Source organism: Capra hircus, chromosome 24, assembly GCF_001704415.2.
Source record: "Capra hircus breed San Clemente chromosome 24, ASM170441v1, whole genome shotgun sequence".
NCBI classification, from domain to species: Eukaryota; Metazoa; Chordata; class Mammalia; order Artiodactyla; family Bovidae; genus Capra; species Capra hircus.
The window spans coordinates 35,474,502-35,489,585 of record NC_030831.1 but is presented as its reverse complement, the minus strand read 5'-3'; the positions used below and the strand labels follow the sequence as shown (position 1 = coordinate 35,489,585).

General features: G+C 40.8%; 1 protein-coding gene across 1 annotated transcript in view; it reads right to left on the bottom strand.

Annotated features, from left to right (window-relative positions):
• USP14 (ubiquitin specific peptidase 14) overlaps window positions 1-10,742 on the bottom strand; it is a 33,737-nt gene extending 22,995 nt beyond the window's left edge. The window contains exons 1-3 of the mRNA XM_018039483.1: window positions 10,414-10,742; window positions 5,305-5,450; window positions 3,777-3,809 (exon numbers count right to left, since the gene is read on the bottom strand). Coding sequence (XP_017894972.1) covers window positions 3,777-3,809; window positions 5,305-5,450; window positions 10,414-10,429 — 195 coding nt within the window. The 5' untranslated portion in view covers window positions 10,430-10,742. The remainder of the gene's footprint in view (window positions 1-3,776; window positions 3,810-5,304; window positions 5,451-10,413) is intronic.

The window sequence follows — 15,084 nt, the reverse complement described above, 5'->3', positions numbered from 1 at the left end:
GGAAAAAATAAGAGTAAATATCAACAAAATAGAAAATGGGCAATATGTAAAATCAGCACAGTCAAAAATCAAACAGACTTATGATAAATCCTTACCAACACTGATCAAAATATTTTTATTAATAACAGAAATAAGAAGGATCATCGATAAATAATGATGATCTAATAGGATAACTAACAATTATTTCAGACACTAGGAACAACTAAATGTCAATAAATTCAACGTATTTAAAATAAGCAAATTCCTCGAAAGAAAAATATAAAAAAAAAACATTAAACATTAAAACATTAAAAACACTTAAAACGCAAGAACATTTTTTAAAAAAATCAAAATAGCCTGGTGTCTACTAGAGAAACAATATCAAATTCCCATGAAGAAAACCCAAATCCAGATGTAATGTATTGGTAACTTATTTCTAATATTTACAGAAAATAATACCAATCTCACACCAACTCATTCAGAAAACAGAAAGGAAATACATTCCAACTCTTTTAAATGAGTGTCCCACATAACTCCTGATGACAAAGTGAGGATAATGCAAAACAAAACCACTAATATGCCTCATCAACACATAAAAATATCTTTTGAAATATGAGAAAACTAAATCCAGCAGTAAGTAAGAGATAAACACATCACGATCCAAGTGAGTCTGTTCTCAAAGTGCTGTCTGTGAACCTCCAGGGGTCTCTCAGATTCTCTCAAGGAGCCAGTGAAGTCAAAACTATTTCAATAATACCAAGATGCTATTTCCCTTTTTAAAATGTGGTCATAGTACGTGAACCGTAAACTTCCAGATGTTCAAGCTGGATTTAGAAAAGGCAGAGGAACCAGAGATCAAATTGCCAACATTTGTTGGATCACAGAAAAAAGCAAGAGAATTCCAGAAAAACATCTACTTCTGCTTTATTGATTACGCCAAAGCCTTGACTGTGTAGATCACAGCACATTGCGGAAAATTCTTCAAGAGATGGGAATACCAGACCATCTGACCTGCCTCCTGAGAAATCTGTATGCAGGTCAGGAAGCAACAGTTAGAACTGGACATGGAACAACAGACTGGTAGTGGTGAAAGGAGTACGTCAAGGCTGTATATTGTCACCCTGCTTATTTAACTTATATGCAGAGTACATCATGTGAAATGCCGGGCTGGATGAAGCACAAGCTGAGATCAAGATTACCGGGAGAAGTATCAATAACCTCAGATACGCAGATGACACCACTCTTATTGGCAGAAAGTGAAGAGGAACTAAAGGGCCTCTTGATGAAAGTGAAAGAGGAGAGTGAAAAAGCTGGCTTAAAACTCAACATTCAAAAAACGAAGATCATAGCATCCGGTCCCATCACTTCATGGCAAACAGAAGGGGAAACAATGGAAACAATGACAGACTTTATTTTCTTGGACTCCAAAATCACTGCAGATGGTGACTGCAGCCATGAAATTAAAAGACACTCGGCTCCTTGGAAGAAAAGCTATGATCAACCTAGACAGCATATTAAAAAGCAGAGACATTACTTTGCCAACAAATGTCCATCTCATCAAACCTAGTTTTTCCAGTAGTCATATATGGATGTGAAAGCTGGACTGTAAAGAAAGCTGAGTGCCGAAGAATTAATGCTTTTGAAGTGTGGTGTTGGAGAAGACTCTTGAGAGTCCCTTGGACTGCAAGGAGATCCAACCAGGCAATCCTACAGGAAATCAGTCCTGAATATTCACTGGAAAGACGGATGTTGAAGCTGTAACTCCAATACTTTGGACACTCGATGAGAAGGACTGACTGATTTGAAAAGATCCTGATGCTGGGAAAGATTGAAGGCAGGGGGAGAAGGGGGTGACAGAGGAAGAGATGGTTGGATGGCATCACCAACTCAATGGACATGAGTTTGAGTAAGCTCCAGGAGTTGGTGATGGTCAGGGAGGCCTGGTGTGCTGCAGTCCATGGGGTCACAAAGAGCTGGACACAACTGAGCGACTGAATGAACAAAGAACTGAGTTATCAAGCCATGAAAAGACTTGGAAACTTAAATGCATGTTACTAAAGATGTCAATCTGAAAAGGCTACAGACTATAATTTCAACTATACGACATTCTGAAAAGGCATAACTAGAGGCAATAAAAATATCAATAGTTGTCAAGGGTACAGAGAGAGAAACATGTACAGCATAAAGAATTTTTAAGATGGTAAAACAATTTACACATCACTATACATTTGTCCAAACCCATAGAACACATAATCCCACGAGTGAACCCTAACAAACCATGGACATTTGGTGATAATGATGTGTCAATGTAGGTTCATCAATTTAACCAATGTGCTACTCTGTGGCGGATGCTGATAATGGAGAAAGCTATTCACACATGAAGATATAATAAAAATTACAAAGTACCAAGTAAGTTAAAAAAAAAACCACACTTCTGCATACCAAAATTACTTGATAGCTGTCTTCACAATAAGCCTGCACGAACATTTGTGTTGGAAACCTGACTACTTGCCTTTTTTTAACAAAATACAATTTTTACTTAAAACAACTGACAAATTATGGGTTTTTAGACTTGAGTATTTAGTAACATTTTTTCAAAAATGAAGAAATTGAGCTAGTAGTTTCAGGGCAAAGTACTGACAATATTTATAGCTGCCAATGACAAAATTAGAGCTTTTAAGTGAAAGCTCCCTCAGTCTTAATTTCTTATACAATAAATATTGATATAACCCATATATATGAAATTTAAAATAATTTGAGGGTGTAAAGAGGTCACAAAGATTAACAAATCTGAGAACAGCATGTCAAAAATGCAAGGTTTAATAGTGAAAAACCAGTGAGACTAGCCAGATTATCAGAGAAAGAGAGAAAAATATGATCCTTTCAATAAGCAGGAAAAGCACTTAAAATTCAATAGCCAATCATAACTTAAACAGTCTCAGTGAACTAGTAAGTGACAAAGATATCCACTTCCACCACTTTCTATTCAACACTGTATTAGAAGTGCCAGCAGTGAAGTAAGGCAAAAAAAGAAACAAGTCATAAAGATTGGGAAGGGAAAAGTAAAACTGCCTCAATTTGAAAACAGTCATGCTTATGTTCATAGAAAACCCAGCAGAATCTACAAAAGAACTACTGGGAACTAATAAGTGAATTTGGCGAGGTCACAGGACAAATAGAAACTGTATTTTTATAAACTAGCCACGACCACTGGAAAACAAAGATTTTTAAAGTCATTAGCAGCCAAGAAATAAGTTCCAGAGTCTAACTAACAAAAACCATGTAAGATTTCCATACTGAAAAGTTATCTGAGCTAAGAGAACTGGACAACTACACGTTATTTAAGGATTTTGGTACTCGATACCTTTATGATGTTCATTCTCCCCAAACTGAACTGCAGATTCAATGCAATCTAAAACAAAATTCTAGGAGTCCATTTGCAGGAACTAATTCTAAAATTATAAGGAAAAGAAAAGGAGCTAAAATAATCTTGAGGAAATAGAAAAAACTTGGAGAACTTACACTACCTTATTTCAAAACTTATTATAAAGCTTCAGCAACCAAGACCATGTGGTACAAGATTAATCAAATATATCAATGAAACAAGAGTTCAAAAATAGGCCAACAATTGATTTTCAAGAAAGACTCCAAGGCAAATCAATGAGAAAAGGAAAATATTTTCAACATGTGATGCTGGAACAACTGGATAGACAGGAAAAAAAAAAAGCATTAAAAATACATTTTGTGTAATAATTAGGGAACTGCATTATAATAAGTATTCTTAAGATAATACTCACATTTTTCATTTTGATGTTTCCCCAATCATCGTCCTGTTTTAAAGACAAATAATAAACATTTAACCATCCTTGTATAATCCAAACATAATCTAAAAATCAAGTAATTTTAGATTACTTCAAAATAAAAATTTTCTGCATGCAGATTTTAAAATTACTGTAATCAAAAATATTTTATAAAAGCAAACAAAAAACCTAATGCAGCCTTAAAACTAGTAGGTCTAATAACTGTTTAAACTACCTAAGATACCATCTAAAAGACAGTAAATCTGGCAGCACAAAGGTAGTGAAACCCTTGACTGATGACATATGACAGATGCTAACTTTCTGCATGTTTGGAACCAGCAGAGCTAAAAACAATTTATGTGTTAAAAACAAAGAACAACTTAGGGAATGAAATGGGTCTACACAATTAGAATGATTATACAACTAATCACCCAAATCAAGAGACTTTCAGAATGCAAGTGCTGCTACAAATTATACCAGGAAAGTAAATAAGACCACCCAAGGCAAACTAACCATTACTAATATTTGCTGCATCCACAAATATTTCTCAGGACCTAAATTTCACACCTATGCATCAATTAACAAATACTTTAACTTCTGTATGTTCATTTAAACCGTGTTTGATTGGCACAGATATTTTGGCAGCTAAGCCCTTCCTTTCATAGGAGGTCAGCTCCTTATCACTCCTTCCTTTCCACAGAAGGTACCAGGCACTCTGTATGGTTCCCTTGGGTGGTGCTACTATCTCTTTTTGGACATCCTGCTTCAAAGGGGGAAGTAAGTTCCTAAATCCCTTCTCAATTAAAGGACTATTACTGCTAATCAAAAGGAATGGCAACTACATATGCCCCTGAGATAATGTACTTCTCCAAGGTCACACAAAGTTGAACCCAGATCTACTTGATCTGTAAATTCCATGTTTTTTTGGTCCCTTATATGTTACTTAAACCTCTCTGATGATCAGTTTCCTCTTTTATCAAATACATAAAATAATTTAGTTTCCTCATTTTTTAAGTACATACAGTTGAATACGAAAGAAAATAGAAGAATAAGTATTCTTATAGTGTTTTACTGCCCAGTTAACAGGGGTAGCCAATCCTTATCTCTAAAATAACTAGAGCTCCTTAGCACTTCACATCTAATTCTTAAAGAAAACGTATTTTAAAATCTATACTCGCCCAGGATTACAAATAATAATAAAGATAATACCTTTACATCTTTTCTGTGGCCCTTCATCACTGATATTGGTAAGCCCGGACTCCTAACTGAAATCAGTGTGATCATTGTAAGTGAAGTAAAGGAAAAATTAAGTTGTATTCATTGATACCATGCATTTAAAATAAACACATTAATGCTGCTCAACAGCAGTGTTTTGAAACAGCTACAGTGTTCCTTTCTTAACATGAATAAGAGTTTTAATCCCATAGACTATATACAGTCACCAAATAAAAATACCTCAAATGTTACATTTTCTGGTGCTAATTATTTTCTCAAGTACGTAATGAAAATTTCAACTAAATTTTACCTTCAGTGTTCCTCCTTTCACCATAACTTTCTGTCTGGCCGGCTGGACTCCAGTCAGTGCAAAAAGCTGAGCCTTGAACACCATCGGAGGTTCATCAGTATTCAATTCTACACCTTCAAATTTCTCCTTTCCCCATTTCACAGTAACTGCAAACAAACCATAATTTTGTTTTCATTTACAAAATAACAAGGCTAAAGATTTAGAAGATCCTTAGAACTACTAGGCTAGTTCTTGAACACCAAACTATGTCACTAACCTTTTTACTCTACTAATGCCTACCAAATCAGAAGTGAAGTGAATGCAAAAGATCTTGGATAAAATTTAACTGGATCTAATCCAACTCTCATTTGATAAATAAGGAAACTGAGACTTAAAAGAAACAGACTGATTTATTAACGTCACAAAACTAGTCAGTAAATATTCAAGGTTTCTGAATCCTCCTCCAATAATATCTTCAAAAAATGACAACACTGAAACACCTCCCAGAATAGAACAAGGTTCGCAGGCTTCAAAATGTGTTTCAGCTCAGTTCAGTTCAGTTGCTCAGTCGTGTCCGACTCTTTGCGACCCAATGAATCGCAGCACGCCAGGCCTCCCTGTCCATCACCAACTCCCAGGGTTCACTCAGACTCAACGTCCATAGTGTCAGTGATGCCATCCAGCCATCTCATCCTCTGTTGTTCCCTTCTCCTCCTGCCCCCAATCCCTCCCAGCATCAGAGTCTTTTCCAATGAGTCAGCTCTTCGCATGAGGTGTCCAAAGTACTGGAGCTTCAGCTTTAGCATCATTCCTTCCAAAGAAATCCCAGGGCTGATCTCCTTCAGAATGGACTGGTTGGATCTCCTTGCAGTCCAAGGGACTCTCAAGAGTCTTCTCCAACACCACAGTTCAAAAGCATCAATTCTTCAGTGCTCAGCTTTCTTCACAGTCCAACTCTCACATCCATACATGACTCCTGGAAAAACCATAGCCTTGACTAGACGGACCTTAGTCCGCAAAGTAATATCTCTGCTTTTGAATATGCTGTCTAGGTTGGTCATAACTTTTCTTCCAAGGAGTAAGCATCTTTTAATTTCATGGCTGCAGTCACCATCTGCAGTGATTTTGGAGCCCAAAAAGATAAAGTCTGACACTGTTTCCACTGTTTCTCCATCTATTTGCCATGAAGTGACGGGACCAGATGCCATGATCTTCATTTTCTGAATATTGAGCTTTAAGCCAACTTTTTCACTCTCCTCTTTCACTTTCATCAAGAGGCTTTTTAGCTCCTCTTCACTTTCTGCCATAAGGGTGGTGTCATCTGCATATCTGAGGTTATTGATATTTCTCCTGGCAACAATCATTAAAATCAGGTAAGGTCTGCTTCCTGAGCAAGAAGTGGTCAAGTATTAAGAAAAATGCAGGCATTCCCTGAGAGTCCAAAGGGTAGGACTCTGCTTTCACTTCAGGAGGCTGCATTTGATCCCTGGTTGGGGAACTAAGATCCTACGTGCCACACGGTGTGGCCAAATTAAAAAACAAACAACAACAAAAAAAGTCAAAAAATATACCTGAATCATTAAAAAATATAGACATCCTACTTCACAACCACTCAGATGGCTATTACAAAAACAACATGACAAACACACACACAGAAAATAACAAGTGTTGACAGGGATGTAGGCAAACTGGAACCCTTGTGCATCTCCATGGAAATTTAAAACGGTGCCACCACCATGGAAGTACGGCAGTTCCTCAAAAAGCTAAGCACAGAATCACTACCAAATGATCCAGCAATTCCATTTCCAGGTATACACTCAAAAGTATGGAGAGCAGGGAATCAAACTGATATTCACATGTCCATGTCCATAGCACCATCATTTAACAATAGCCTAGAAACAGGAGCAACCCAAGCACCGATCAACAGATGAATCAATGAACAAAATGTAATATATACGTACAATGGACGTTATTCGGCCTTAAAAAAATAATGAAATTCTGACACATGCTACCACACGGATGAAACTTGGGAGACGTTATGCTAAGTGAAATAAGCTAGGTAACAAAAGGATAAGTACTATATGACTCTACTTATGTGGGGTACCTAGAGTAGTCAAGCTCAAAGAGACAAAAAGTAGAATGGTGGTTGCCAGTAGAATGGTGGAGGCTAGGGAGAAATGCAAACAGGGAGTTACTGCTAAATGAGTACAGTTTCCGTTTAGGAGCATCAAAAATTTCCAGAGGTGGATGGTGATGTTTGCATAGCAATGTGAATGCACTCAAGGTCAAAAACTGTACAATTAAAAATGGTTAGAACTAGTACATACACTTTAGAACACGTTACATATACTTTACCATAATAAAAAATTCAATCAATCTCATAAAATAGCTACTTTTGAAATATGTAAAACTAAACTAGGGAATTCCCTGGTGTTCCAGTGGTTAGGACTCCACGCTTTCACTGCCCAGGGCCTGGGTTCAATCCCTGGTCAGAGAACTAAGATCCCCAAAGCCCCATGGGGCTGCCATTTAAACAAGCATACTAACTCAAGGATCTACATAGTTTGTTTCCACTGAAACCTTTATACCTACTCAAAATGAGACTCCCACAACTAGTAGCTGTCTGATTTCTCTGATTACTAAAATCAGAATGTAAAAAAGTGACCCTGGAACATCCCCGGCGATCCAGAGATTAAGGCTTCATGCTTCCACTACAAGGGGCTTGGGTTCAATCCCTGATCAGAGAACTAAGACCTCTCATGCCATGCAGCACCATTAAAAAAAAAAAAAAAAAAAAAAAGTGTGACCCTGACTCCAGTTCAATCAATGTTAGCATGCATTCAGTGATAAACCCAGGAGAATGCATTAGGGAGATTCTATGGACTTACAATTTAATTAAAGGAAAGACAGAAAAAGGTTAAAATAACCAACAATATAGTATGAATATTACAAATGCCAGAGGAACACAAGGGAATGCTTCATGAGTGAGGAAGAACACCCTGGAGAAAGTGATACTACGAGTTACCACTATTGACTCTGAGTCTCAAAGAAGAAATTAGGTGTTAGCCTGAGAATAAGAATAAAAGCATTTCTGGAAAAGACACTCAAAAGCATAAGGCAGCACTGGTATCCTGAGAGACAAATAATTCCCAGAGTGAAGGGGAAGCAGCTGAAAAAGGAGAAACGGACCAAGGATCAAGTCAGGGACGACAATGTAAGTCATGTTAAAATGTACAGGCTTTATGTTGTACAAAACGCGCAGCCCCTGAAAGGTTTATAAAAGCCACTTTGGTTTGAACGTTAGATCACTCCAGCAGTGGCAGAGAAAATATAGGTTTGAAGAGGAAACAACTACAATCACTGAGATAAGCCAGAAACAAAACAATAGCACAAACAAAAGATGAGAGAGGACAAGATCAGAATAGTATGAGCAATAATGAAGATGAATACATCTGAAATTTATTTAACTATGTCACTGTGGACAAGTTAAACTTTTTGCTTACCCATAAAGGACAATTATACCAGTACCAAATGATTACATTGAAGATTAAAGCAATATGTATAAAAACCTGAGCTTTGCACAAACGTATTTACGGCACTTACCCTTCACCATATATGAGACAGGATCTTTTTTTTTTACTAAATCTTATGAATCAGTACTTAAAATGATCTTTTTTTAAATATAGGGCTTTTCACAGAAACTGGAAATAAACAGATTCTCAATATGGAGATGTCAAAGGAAAAAACCTTAGAAATCTACTTCAGTTCCCTCATTTTGGAAATAAGAAAAAGATCTGATTAAATATTTAAGACGTAACTCAATTTTTAAGCTAGGAAGTTTGGTGAGTACAGGCATTTTTCGAGGGGAACAAAGACAGGGATTGGTTTAATTGTGAGCCTACCTGTGTGTTTAAGTATCAGCATACACTGATATTTACCCACCATTACTTAATGCCCATCAAATTTTTTATTGCATAAATAGAATATTTCAAGTACCGTTCTACTGTTAATTGTTGAGGCTTTCAGAAAGAGGTTGAACAATCATTAATAAAGCATTCAGGCACACAAGAGTTTTGAGGACATTACTCCGCTGTGGTTCCCCTTTTGCCTGGTAAAGCAACAAAGCTATGCTTTCCTACTTCATACTTCTCCCCCCAAAACAAAAAAATCATTATTAAAGTATTTAATTCAAAAGCCTAGAATATCAAGAATCCACCTCGAGTTTTAAATATTATTCCTTTGTTTGATGTCAAAATGCTAAATGTTCACGAAAGGAATTAAGATAAGAGTGTCAATCATGACCAATGAATCACACACCCATAGCCAACTGGAACCACCACAGGTTTTAGGTGCCATTTTGAATCAAGACTGGGAGACAGCAAGGTCTATAAACTTCAGTAAAAACGTGATCCTGCCTCACACACTGGACTACCATCGCGCCAAAGGGAGGGGGGGGGAACTGTCAAACGCCAATCAAAATGAAATGATGCCCTGCCCGCGGATATTTGTATTCCTTCACCTCTCAAAAGCTAACACTGTGCTTCGGCCGTGGAAGCCCAAAACAATGTTTCATGAAACAAAAACGAAGCAAAAAGGTAAGTTCGCCATTTGCCTCGGGATAAAACTGAAATCGATGCAAAAGGGGCGGTGGCCGCAAAAAGTAAGCCGAGGAAAATCGCAAGAACGTCGGAAGCTAACCTCCCATCCCCGGCCCCTCCATCACTCCCTGGCCCAGGTTTCCCTTCCTGGCCGCCTCCCTCCCGCGGCTACCACTCGAGAAGCCTGGAAAATGCCACCGCACCTCCAGCCTGGTCCACCCTCACTCCACCCCGCACGCGAGGACAGCGACACAAACTATTCTGCAGAGTCACCACTCGGAGGGGGCCGACGCGAGCTGCTTCCCCACGTCGCCCCCCGCGCCCACCCCACCCACCCGGCGGCGCCGGGGGCCCTGGGCTCGCCTCGCGCCGCAAGGCCCGGAACTCGCGAGGCGAGAGGAAAGGGCACGGGGTCCCTCGGCGCCGCGGTCGTCCCACCCAGTGCTCCGCCGGGAGTCCGCCCCGCAGGCCGGGCCTACCCAGCGGCCTAGCTCCGGGCGGGACTGCGGGCGCGCGGCGAGGAGGGGCTCACCGGAGTAGAGCGGCATGGCGGGGCGCGGGAAGGCCGGGCCTAGCGAGGACGGCGAAGGGAAGGGGGCGCGAAGGAGGTGCGGTGGCGGCCGAGGCGGAGGCGCGGCGGTGGCGGTGGTTGCGGCAGACACGGTGCGACAAGAAACTCATTCAAACCGGCCCCTGGCGATGACGCAGCAGCACGCCGCCCTCCTGCCGAGCCACCGGGCGATTGCGGGGAGGAAGCGAGGCGGGGCCTGCGGGTGGAGAGATCAGAGCGGCGAGGGCGGCGGGAAAGGGGGCCCGCGCGGCTGCAGCGCCGCACAGGTGCGCGCCTGCGCACTGCGCCCCGCCTGCGCCCACCGGCTCGGGCTCCGCCCCGCCCCGCCGGGCCGCAGAGGGAGCAGGGGGGGACTTGGTGTCCCTGCGGTAGCCTCTTCAAAGAGTCTTCCACCCCTGTTTCCAAATGGCGGGGCGATCCAAGCTGCGGCTTTATTCTTTCTACTAAAGGAGCTGGGTGAAAAGCCTTGCCCCGCTCCTCAACTTGGTCTCCTTATTAGTGAAAATGTCTAGCCCTCCCTTTCAGGATTTTGCACAAAAATTAACATCAAGGTACTTGGAGGGTATTTCATATAGGCTTGTCTTGGTGTTAACGTGTTACTGTTGCTTCTAACACCTGTTGGGACTCTAGGTTGGATCTAGTAAAGGAACAGACACAGCGCCCCTGACTGCCCCGCAGAAGACTTACTCGCAGCCTCCACTTAATTGTCCTCAACCTCTTTCCCCAGCCTGGAAAAGGAGGAAATGAGACTGGAAGGTTCCTGTTGTTATTTGGTTGCTCAGTCCCCTCTGACCCTTTTGCGACCCCACCTAGAATGTAGCCCGCCAGATTCCTTTGTCCGTGAAATCCCAGGCAAGGATACTGGAATGGGTTGCTGTTTCCTTCTCCAGGACGGTTTCTGAGGCCTCTTCAAACTCAAGTTGTCATGGCTGAAATCAGTTTCATTCTAGATGAGCTACAGAGGAAATAGAACCTGTAAATGAACGAAGGAATTTCGAAGAGGTACAAATTAAATGTGTTTCCTGTAGAGGTTTTATAATGATCCTTTATACTGCAAAAGAGGAGCTGGGATTGTGGCAGTCTCAAAACTAAAATGGGCCATATTTCAACCCAGTTGGAGAGTGATTTCATCAGTCCACATCAGGAGTCTTATTCACCCTTCACTATTTCACTATTTAAGACCCAAAATGTGACCAAAAGGACACGAACATGCTGTAGAACATTATTTAAAGTAACTTGTAATATTAAGTCATCATAGGTTCAGATTTTTTTTAATTGGAATGTAGTTGAATTACAATGTTGCGTTCCTTTCAGATGTACAACAAACAGATATATATATATACAAAAAATTCTATGTAGTATATATAGATTCTTTTTCAGAATCAGTTCAGTTCAGTCGCTCAGTCGTGTCCCATGAACCGCAGCCCGCCAGGCCTCCCTGTCCATCACCAGCTCCCGGAGTCCACCCAAACCCATGTCCATCGAGTCGGTGATGCCATCCAACCATCTCATCCTCTGTCGTCCCCTTCTCTTCCTGCACTCAATCTTTCCCAGAATCGGTCTTTTTCAGTATAGGTTATTACAATATTCTTAATATACTTTCCTATTCTATACAGTTGGTCCTTGTTTATCTATTTTATATATAGTCAGTTCAGTCGCTCAGTTGTGTCCGACTCTTTGTGACACCATGAATCCCAGCACACTAGGCCTCCCTGTCCATCACCAACTCCTGGAGTTTACCCAAACTCATGTCCATCGAGTCGGTGATGCCATCCAGCCAACTCATTCTCTGTCGTCCCCTTCTCCTCCTGCTCCCAATCCCTCCCAACATCAGGGTCTTTTCCAATTAATCAACTCTTTGCATGAGTTGGCCAAAGTATTGGAGTTTCAGCTTCAGCATCAGTCTTTCCAATGAACACCCAGGACTGATCTCCTTTAGAATGGACTGGTTGGATCTCCTTGCAGTCCAAGGGACTCTCAAGAGTCTTCTCAACACCACAGTTCAAAAGCATCAATTCTTCGGCACTCAGCCTTCTTCACAGCCCAACTCTCACATCCATACATGACCACTGGAAAAAATATAGCCTTGACTATATTAAAAATATAGCCTTTTGAATATACTATCTAGGTTGGTCATAACTGTCCTTCCAAGGAGTAAGCGTCTTTTAATTTCATGGCTGCAGTCACCATCTGCAGTGATTTTGGAGCCCCCCAAAATAAAGTCTGACACTGTTTCCACTGTTTCCCCATCTATTTGCCATGAAGTGATGGGACCAGATGCCATCATCTTCGTTTTCTGAATGTTGAGCTTTAAGCCAACTTTTTCACTCTCCTCTTTCACTTTCATCAAGAGGCTTTTTAGTAGTTCTTCACTTTCTGCCATAAGGGTGGTATCATCTGCATATCTGAGGTTATTGATATTTCTCCCGGCAATCTTGATTCCAGCTTGTGCTTCTTCCAGCCCAGTGTTTCTCATGATGTACTTTGCATATAAGTTATATATAGTAGTGTCTGTTAATCTCAAACTAAACTATCCCTTGCCCCAATTTCCCCTTTGGTAACAGTAAGTTTGTTTTCTGTATCTGTGAGCCTATTTCTGTTTTGTAAATAAGCTCACTTGTACCATTTTTTTAAGATTCCACATATATGATATTTATCTTTGTCTTAGTGTAATCATCTCTAGGTCCATCCATGTTGCTGTAAATTACATTATTTTATTCATTTTTATGGCTAAATGGGAAGGTATGGAATACATTGTGTATATAGAACCCCTCCATCCTTACCCATTCATCTGTTGATGGGGCATTTAGGTTGCTTCCATGTCTTGGCTACTATAAATAGTGCTACAATCAACATTGGGGTGCATGTATCTTTTCAATTACTTTTCTCCAGACTTATTCCAGGAATGGGATTGCAGGATCATATTGTAACTATTTTTAGCCTTTTAAGGAAACTCCACACTATTTTCCATAGTGGCTGCACCAATTTACATTTCCACCAACAGTGCAGGCGAGTTCTCTTTTCTCCATACCCTCTTCAGCATGTATTACTTGTAGACTCAACGATGGCCATTCTGAGCAGGGTGAGTGGATACTCCATGGTAGAGCTTTTCGGGTTTGTTTGTTTGTTTTTTGCCTCAAAGTGTGGCACACAGAACTTCTCAAACCAGGGACTGAACCCATGCCCCCTGCAGTGGAAGCACAGTCTTAACCTAACCTGCACTGCCAGGGAAGCCCTTATTGTAGTTTTGATTTACATTTCGCTGTTTCTACGATAGGGCTTCCTTGGTGGCTCAGTGAAAAGAATCCGCCTGCCAATGCAGCAGATGCGGATTTGATCCAGGGTCGGGAAGATCCCCCGGAGAAGGAACTGGCAACGCACTCCAGTATTCTTGCCTGGGAAATCCCATGGATGGAGGAGCCTGGCGGGCTACATACAGTCCACGGGGTCGTAAAGGAGTTGGGCATGACTTAACGACTAAACAACAGATTTCTCTAATAATCAATGACGCTGGGCATCTTTTCATGTGCCTTCTGGACATCTGTATGTCTGCTTCGGAGAAATGTCTATTCAGATCTTCTTCCCATTTAAGAAAATGAAACTATTTCGCTGCATCAGGCCTTAGTTGTGGTATGTGGGAATCTTTGTTGTGTTTTTCCTCTGTTAGCTTTCAACATACATCTATTTCTTCAACATCTGGATTCCCCCCACCACACTATAAAACAGAATTGTGGCTTCCCAGTAGACATGCTGGACGTATCAGATGCTGTGAGAACTGGATGTAAGAGAAATTTTTTTGAGCTTGCTTGTTGTATCCATGACCAGGGAGTCTTCTAGTCTGTTTTCAACATACACAGCCCCAACTTCTGGTACAAGTAACTTCTAGCCTCACTGGGGGACCTGAATTTAAGACAAAGGGGGCAAAGTGAGGATCTGAAACAATGCTAGCCCTGAAAGGAAGCGTAGAAGGAATTTTGCATGGCTGGTCTCCATGGATGTCTGCAAGAGTTGTAGGCAACCAGCCACCCTGGCGCACACCTTATACATGCCTAAGTCCTGATCTAATTGTGTCGAATGGAGAGAATCTTCTGCTTAAGGTGGATTTCTTTAAATAATAAATATATTGGTAATATCTTAACCTGTTTATTTATAAATAAGGTCTGTAAAAGATGGCAGATACCAGAAAGGCTTTTAGTTGGTGAACCCCCTACCGTTTGTTGCTTGGAATGCCCCCCATCATCTGGCCAACAAAAATCCTATGCATCTCTAATGTATTTAATACTAACTCTTTTACATTTGCTTCAAGCCTGCTCCTATAGCCCATTTCTATCCAGTAGCAACATCACAGCTGTTTGCTCTTCTGATTCATTAAGTATGTACTGAGTGTAAAACCTTCAGTGTAGAAGCTGTGGATACAAAGATGAACCAAACAAAGGTCCTCCCCCTCCTGAGACTTAGAATCTACTAGAAATATTGAAATTGGCTCTGAATTCATCAGAGGTCTTGGCTGTAAACAACAGAAACCTGAGACAAGAAGCTCATGGGTGATACAGGGTAAACTTCCTCAATTATTAGCAAAACCTGGGAACCAGGCACAGGTCATGGGTAGAAACCCAGGGACGTGAGCAGCAG